The sequence below is a fragment of the Anguilla rostrata genome, chromosome 16 (genome assembly GCF_018555375.3).
Source record: "Anguilla rostrata isolate EN2019 chromosome 16, ASM1855537v3, whole genome shotgun sequence".
Lineage (NCBI taxonomy): Eukaryota > Metazoa > Chordata > Actinopteri > Anguilliformes > Anguillidae > Anguilla > Anguilla rostrata.
The window spans coordinates 34825385-34833813 of record NC_057948.1 but is presented as its reverse complement, the minus strand read 5'-3'; the positions used below and the strand labels follow the sequence as shown (position 1 = coordinate 34833813).

The 8429-nt window shown below is 47.0% G+C and overlaps 1 protein-coding gene across 1 annotated transcript in view; it reads left to right on the top strand.

Annotated features, from left to right (window-relative positions):
- LOC135242147 (tyrosine-protein phosphatase non-receptor type 5-like) overlaps nucleotides 1-8138 on the top strand; it is a 13840-nt gene extending 5702 nt beyond the window's left edge. Inside the window, exons 9-11 of the mRNA XM_064313086.1 lie at nucleotides 1586-1746; nucleotides 2143-2256; nucleotides 2560-8138. Of these exons, the coding sequence (XP_064169156.1) occupies nucleotides 1586-1746; nucleotides 2143-2256; nucleotides 2560-2653 (369 nt within the window). The 3' untranslated portion in view covers nucleotides 2654-8138. The remainder of the gene's footprint in view (nucleotides 1-1585; nucleotides 1747-2142; nucleotides 2257-2559) is intronic.
- Nucleotides 8139-8429: the final 291 nt, after the last annotated feature.

The window sequence follows — 8429 nt, the reverse complement described above, 5'->3', positions numbered from 1 at the left end:
TGACAGGTGTGTGCTCCTCCAGTACAGCCTGACAGGTGCGTGCTCCAGTACAGCCTGACAGGTGTGTGCTCCAGTACAGCCTGACAGGTGCGTGCTCCAGTACAGCCTGACAGGTGTGTGCTCCTCCAGTACAGCCTGACAGGTGTGTCCTCCTCCAGTACAGCCTGACAGGTGTGTGCTCCTCCAGTACAGCCTGACAGGTGTGTGCTCCTCCAGTACAGCCTGACAGGTGTGCTCCTCCAGTACAGCCTGACAGGTGTGTGCTCCTCCAGTACAGCCTGACAGGTGTGCTCCTCCAGTACAGCCTGACAGGTGAGTGCTCGTCCAGTACAGCCTGACAGGTGTGTGCTCCTCCAGTACAGCCTGACAGGTGCGTGCTCCTCCAGTACAGCCTGACAGGTGTGTGCTCCTCCAGTACAGCCTGACAGGTGTGTGCTCCTCCTGTACAGCCTGACAGGTGTGTGCTCCTCCAGTACAGCCTGACAGGTGTGTGCTCCTCCTGTACAGCCTGACAGGTGTGTGCTCCAGTACAGCCTGACAGGTGTGTGCTCCTCCAGTACAGCCTGACAGGTGTGTGCTCCTCCAGTACAGCCTGACAGGTGTGTGCTCCTCCAGTACAGCCTGACAGGTGCGTGCTCCAGTACAGCCTGACAGGTGTGTGCTCCTCCAGTACAGCCTGACAGGTGCGTGCTCCAGTACAGCCTGACAGGTGTGCTCCTCCAGTACAGCCTGACAGGTGAGTGCTCGTCCAGTACAGCCTGACAGGTGTGTGCTCCAGTACAGCCTGACAGGTGTGTGCTCCTCAGGTACAGCCTGACAGGTGCGTGCTCCAGTACAGCCTGACAGGTGTGTGCTCCTCCAGTACAGCCTGACAGGTGCGTGCTCCTCCAGTACAGCCAGCTCACCTGGGGCTCCTGCGCAGGGCGATTAGACAGGCAGGGGCACTCCGGCACTCCGATCGTGCCACAGTGCGGCAAGTCCTGGTTCCGCAAGCCGCGTTGCCGTGGCAACCGCCACCCACCGGCAACGTGGCTGCAGGCGTAAATGGAGAAATTACGGCCAATCAGAATAACAGTAAAAACTGCTCTGTGAGCAACTCATACCTGTGTGTGTGTGTGTGTGAGTGTGTGTGTATTTATATGCGTGTGTGTGTGTGTGTGAGAGTGTGTGTGTGTGTGTGTGTTGTGTGGTGTGTGTGTGTGTGTGTGTATTTATGGTGTGTGTGTGTGTATTTATATGCGTGTGTGTGTGTTGAGTGTGTGTGTGTGTTTATATGCGTGTGTGAGTGTGTGTGTGTTATTTATATGCGTGTGTGTGTGTGTGTGTATTTATATGATGTGTGTGTGTGTGTATTTATATGGTGTGTGTGTATTTATATGCGTGTGTGTGTGTGTATTTATATGTATGTGTGTGTGTGTGTGTGTGTGTATTTATATGTGTGTGTGTGTGTGTATTTATATGCGTGTGTGTGTGTGTGTGTATTTATATGCGTGTGTGTGTGTGTGTGTGTGTGTGTGTGAGAGTGTGTGTGTGTGTGTGTGTGTGTGTATTTATATGCGTGTGTGTGTGTGTGTGTGTGTCTCAGTGTGAGGGCGAGCAGCGCAGTCTCAGGCAGTACTGGTACACTTCCTGGCCCGACCAGAAGACGCCGGACAAGGCCCCGCCCCTCCTGGAGCTGGTGCAGGAAGTGGAGGAGGCGCGGCAGCAGGCCCCGCCCGGGAGCGGCCCAGTCATCGTGCACTGCAGGTATAAGTGCCCTGCCCCGTCACCCCGCCCTGCCCTGCCACAACCTGCCCTGCCCCGTCCCCACCCCGTCCTCACCCAGCCCTGCTGCACCCTGCCCCACCCAGCCCTGCCCCATCTTGCCCCACCCAGCCCCATCCCCCTCCTGTCTTATTTAAGCACATCAGTCATTTTTCTTGTGTCTAAAAGGCTTAAAGTGATTGACCCAGACGTGGGTGTTGGTCATTAGTGAGGTGGGTGTGTTCCTGTGTCACCCTGTCACCCTAAACAGTAATGTTCTACTAGAGTTGTGTGATGTACACACGCACACGCTCAGTCTGTACCCTCTGCCCTGTCTGAGCATGCTCAGTCTCTCCCCTCTGCCCTGTGTGAGCGCGCTCCGTCTCTCTCCTCCTGCAGTGCAGGGATTGGTCGGACCGGATGCTTCATCGCCACCACCCTGCTCTGCCAGCAGCTGAGGAACGAGGGCGTGGCCGACATCCTGAGGACCACCTGCCAGCTGCGTCTGGACAGGTAAGAGCCCCCCCTCCCCCGGCCCCCCCCCCCGGCCCAGATATCCCAAACTCCAGTCCTGCAGGGGGCCACAGTGCAGCAGACTTTTCTGGTTTCCGTCCAATCAGCTGCTTTGGAAAAGGAGGTGTGTGACTCCTCAGCCAATCAGTGCCTTAAATTAAGCACTTAAGTGGTGAAACGGCAAATCCCTGCATACACTGCACCCTCCCCCCCCCTCCAGGACTGGGGTTTGAAATCCTTGCCTTCGCCCCTCCCCTTGAACCCAGCAGGTGAGGTGGTCTAAACCTTGTGTCGGTTTCCCAGGGGGGGTATGATCCAGACAGCGGAGCAGTACCAGTTTGTCCACCACGTCCTCAGCCTGTATGAGAAGCAGCAGTCCCATTCTTCTGAAGAGTAGGTGTCCCCCCCCCCCCCCCGCCCTGTCCCCCTCCCTTCCTCCTCTCCTCCTCCTGGAAAAAACCAAACCAACTGAACGATGTCCCAGCATCCTCCTGGGCTCAGCACACCTGAGAGAGGAGCCACAGTGGAACAGACCTGACCACGGTGCGCCTCAGAAGTACCACTGTGCTCTGACACATCAGTCGTCTGTGCTCTCCTACCGCGGAGTCAGTCACCAAAGTATCTACAGTGGCGACATTAATCTTCGAATACCTACCGTAGAGTCGGCTGTTAGGACAGCAACTGTGGCATCAGTCATCTTTGAAGATCTACCCTGGTGTTAGTCATCTGTTAGAATCTGCTGTAGAACCGGCCACCTGGAATATCTTCTGAAACTTCAGTTATCAGTGCATATCTGCTGTGGGGTCAGTTATCAGTGCATACCCGCTGTGGGGTCAGTTATCAGTGCATATCTGCTGTGGGGTCAGTTATCAGTGCATATCTGCTGTGGGGTCAGTTATCAGTGCATATCTGCTGTGGGGTCAGTTATCAGTGCATATCTGCTGTGGGGTCAGTTATCAGTGCATATCCGCTGTGGGGTCAGTTATCAGTGCATATCTGCTGTGGGGTCAGTTATCAGTGCATATCCGCTGTGGGGTCAGTTATCAGTGCATATCTGCTGTGGGGTCAGTTATCAGTGCATATCCGCTGTGGGGTCAGTTATCAGTGCATACCCGCTGTGGGTCAGTTATCAGTTGGTTTCAGTCAGTGATGAATATCTGCTGTGGAATCTGCCTTTTGCTGGAAGACTTTGAGGATCCTCTTTTCAAGCCCGATGTCTGAATGTCCAACAGACCCACACCTACACAGTAGACTCACACCTGTACAGCATTCACACCTGTACAGCAGAGTCACACCTGTTCAGCAGACCCACACCTGTACAGCATTCACACCTGTACAGCAGAGTCACACCTGTTCAGCAGACCCACACCTGTACAGCATTCACACCTGTACAGCAGAGTCAAACCTGTACAACAGATCCACACCTGTACAGCAGAACCACACCTGTACAACAGATCCACACCTGTACAGCAGAACCACACCTGTACAACAGATTTACACCTGTACAGCAGAACCACACCTGTACGACAGATCCACACCTGTAAAGCAGAACCACACCTGTACGACAGATCCACACCTGTACAGCAGACCCTCACCTGCCCAGCAGATCCACACCTGTGGAGACCTGACTGGAGTGCGTTTCTGCTGACAAAGGCCCTGTTTGGGTTGTGCTCGCGTGATATTCCTTAAATCTGCATTTTCACACGCACTGGAGCGATCGTGACTTTCAGTGACCTCACAGCGAGAGAATGCCTCGAGGCCTCCCGGTGTGTAGAGAGCAGACAGAGGGGCAGAGACGGATGTCAGCGGGAACGTCCGGTCACGGCCTCGCTGACCTCTGTGTGACCTTCAGATGGAGCAGGGAAGACCGGGACCACAAACCCCATTCCCACGTCCACCTCGAGTAGACTGAGGAACATCACACCTCATCCTAATACAAGACAAACGATGTTCCTCAGAAGTATTACAAGTATGAGTGTGTGTGAGTGCGTGTGCAGTCACGTGTGTCTGTCTGTCTGTTAATAGCCAATGAGGGCTGTCAGTTGCTGTAAGTGTAATCTGAAGCGATACAATGGTCAGGGAGGGAATTTACAGGAATGAACCATTCCCATCCACTCCAACGAGGCACGGTCTTTTTTAATATCCAAGCCCCTCTCCTCCCTTTCCACCCCCTACATTCTCCTGAACAAATGAGTGAGAGAGAGAGAAAAAGAAAGAGAGGCAGTTTGTGTGTTTGGCCCTCCCCAGGTCTCAGTGACTGCAGTTTCGTGATAATATTGCGTTTCTGGTTTATTTCCCAGCAGCCTCTGGGGTTTTATAAACAACAACAACTGCGCATGCTCAGTAAAAGACTAGACACTAGACAGTGGTCCAATATCCAGAGTGAAAAAAAAATGCCCTCAAGTTAGAACAAGTTTTTTGATTGGCACCAGAAAGTGTATAATTCATGCGTGTACTAAAATACACATGTATGTTTGTCTGTCTGTATGTAAACACTGTATATGTCTTTCTGTGTACGTCTTTACCTATGGATGTGTTTTATGTGGATGTATGCTCTATGAATGTATGAACAGAATATTATGTACTTATGTACTTACCTACGCTAGTACATACGTACATTGTGAATGTATCAATGTAGATTGCTGTTTATGCTGATGTCAAACTCTTGAATATATAAAATGCTGCATCAAGGGTTTTTTTTTAGTGATCAAAATGCCGATAAACTGTATAACAGACCGTTCCATCTAAGATGGCGGGGTGAAACAGGACTTTATTTGGTGGAGTCATCTATGGATCAGGCTCTCCTTTCTTTTGTGGGGTTGGGGGGGTGATATTTGATTATCTTCGTCTTGTTTGATTCATGTGAAACGTACGGTGCGCAGATCTAGCCAGTTTAGCTGCCGGGCAGGAGGCGTAAACAAAATGGTGGAAAACGGAAGCACTGCTCTCTAACGCTTCGTTTTCCCACATCCCTTCATCTTGCTTCATGTCTTGCTCCACAAGACCCTAGGGAACCAAATCATGACGTTTCTTCCATGCTGATCTCTGCAGAAGGAATGGCTTTCTGCATCAATCCCATCATGCTTTGCTCTCGCGAGCGCAGTGTGCGTCCGCAGACAGATCCCCCAAAACTAGTGTTTATTTATTTAATGTTTATTTGATAGGGACAGATACAGTTAAACATAGATTATTGTCAAACAATATCCAGAGTTTCTCCACTCTGGTCCTGCAGAGCCGCAGTGTCTGCAGGTCACCACCTTCACTCAACTCATAACTGACCAATAAAACGTGATTGGTTACTAATGATGAGTGAGGTGGTGGGTGGAGCTTCAACAAGCTGTCCGTCACTGATTTGAACCAATTAAGATTTTTAAGCCCTGCCCACTTTTCTTTTCTCCAGGAAGTGTCACTACCGCTGTTGTTTACAATGTTAACTCCCCTTACCTGGTTTCCTGTGTTTTAATTGGTTGCTGATTTTTTTAAATGTGGAAAACAATGGAAAGACCCTGCAGATTCTCCTAATTCACCTGGACATTGAACTCCTGCATTCTCCCTTTCCTCTTTGCTTCATAACTCCTGGGGGGTCTGGTTGGTAACAGGAGTTTTTGGTGCTGTATTTTAGTACAGAATTTTCAGAAAATGCGCCAAATTGCAGCTGTGAATGAATCTTGAATTCAAATCATATGTTAAAGATATTATTCAACATTGTGACAGTTTGGGGGTCATAATTTCAGGAGCCATTGATGATTTTTGGGAGGTGATTATATGTTTGAAATCATCTGTGCTTTGGACTTTCTGATGTCATGCCTAATTGTGTTGGTTAAATTATCATGGGTACGCTGTTAAAACAGTTAAAGGGCTTGTGCTTTTTTTTATTTATTTTTTTTAGATCAGAGTGAGGTATGGTGATAGCAGAACAAAATGAGGGTGAGAGATGGGACAAACCTCCGTTTGTTACAGGGTACGAGAATTTCACCACGGTCCCTTCTGCGCCTTGAGTGGTTCTGTAAGGGGGGGACCGTGGTAAATAAGGATCAGCGTGTGTCTGTCCTTCGATGAATCCACAATGCATAACAAATCTCTCATTGCGAATGAGCATTTACAGTTAAATGCAAAACTGTCCGAATACTTTTACATTTAACTGCGCATGAAGTTTGTCATGCATGGGACTCATTAGATAGATTAATCTTTTTTTATGAAGTTATCATAAACATTGAGATAGGACAGTTGTGACATCAGTTTACTAGTGGAAAGCCTTCAATCACACAGTCATAACAGCCAATTGAGCAACACTGTCAGTGATTGGTGGAAACGATTTCCTGGATACTTACAGGTATAATAAAAGAAGGCTACTATGTTGGTGTCATCAATTTTTTCATATAATCCTAGAAGTATGGCCACAAAGTATCTACCAATCACTGTCAATGTTACTGGATATACATAGTTACCAATGTAACTTTTGATTGATTGGTTGATTTCCTCTCTGTTTTTAGTACGGTGATGTTATGAATGATCTATTGTCACTGGGCTAAAATAAGATGTTGCTTAAAATGGATCCAAAAAAATCAAAATATGTATATTACAGTAACCTACACATGTTTTAGGTGCTAATATATGCCTTTGTTACTTCTATTATTTTATTTTATTTTTTTCAGCGCATAAATTGTATGGGAAGATTTTGCATGTTACTGTACAAAGATTGTTCAGAAGGGATAGACATTATGAAGCACAAAAACTGAACTGTTAGCTAGTATTTGATGCTTAGTTAATTCACATTTTTGCTATAAAATATTCACTGTATTATTTTTAGCAGAATGCATGTGTAGAATTTTTAAATCGTCCACATGCAAGGCTCACAGTCACCCCGTTGTGCTTTCTGAAAGGCTGCATCACACAGTGTTGAACATTTTTGTACGTTTTTCATTTGTACAAAAGGACGATTTCGCGAACCTTTTGATAACGTTCCTCCCCCCTTCCTTACCTCGGTACATCCTGTACAGAAATGAAAAGTAGATGAATACGCTGCCTCACTCACTGCTTGTCTGCTTCGTTTTGGTTTATCAGTGGTAATATTATGTATCGTGGGTAAGGCGGTTTCTCTTACCTCATTGATAGGTTTCTTACCTCATTGATAGAAATTGACTGTCTACGTACCTCTCTTTGATAATTTATTTTGTTTTCATAATTGGTTTAATTGTTTTCACAATTGGTATATAATTAGCATTACCTTCTTAACATCGCCATGGATACGGGAATTTGGAGGTGGCAGTGACTAGCCGTGAGAGCAAAGTCTGCTCGCTGAACCTGGCTCGTGATTCATGGCCAAACTTCCGCCAGATCAGCTCCCACGATGGTGCGTTTTCAAACCGACGCGGCTAATTCAACAATTACAATAATTTTTTTTTTAATCACGTGAAATGAAGTTTCATTATGAGACAAAATAACATGGATCCGGTGAAGGAAAATGTTTGTATTTTTTTCTGTAGATAGTCGATACACACTGTAGGCCTACCTGGTCTGCGCCTTTGGGAATTTTTGGTTTGCTTTGACGATGCACCAGTCGATGGGCATCTTCTCATGTCTTCGCTTGAAGCAAAGCTGTTGTTGCTCCCAGGAACGGTATCAATTTCATATTTATACATCTTAGTATCAGGTCCCCGCAGCCTGAAAAGTAAGAGCTTCAAAGAATTACCGAATGTATATTTCCATTTTCTGTGAATCACATGGACTGTGTTTGATTTTCTTGTTCGTTGAGTTTGCAGATAAACCACGCTGTGAACTCAAGAGCCGCATTAAACTCACAGGTACAGCCTAAAACTATACATATTACACCTGCAGTAAAACAGAACTCACCTCAGAGGTAAAAAAAAACAAAAAAACAATAGCTTTGTATGAATCAAGAGGCACAAACAGTTGTTAAATAAATACATGCGTATGTTCACTGGCAGCTATCGGAATCATTGTGTTCTACTGTACAGATGGTTATTTTCTAGACTTGACAAACTGCTTTTCCAGAGCTTACCTCCTATAAGTTTAATGTGGCTTTTTCTGTTGTTTACACTTCTGTTTGTTTTGTTGATTTTTGACTTTAGTTAACCGTTTTAGGGGTAGTGATGTGTCAGCTTAAACTGTCAAGCTTTTTTTTATATAAGCAGGGCAGCCAATCAGCAGGC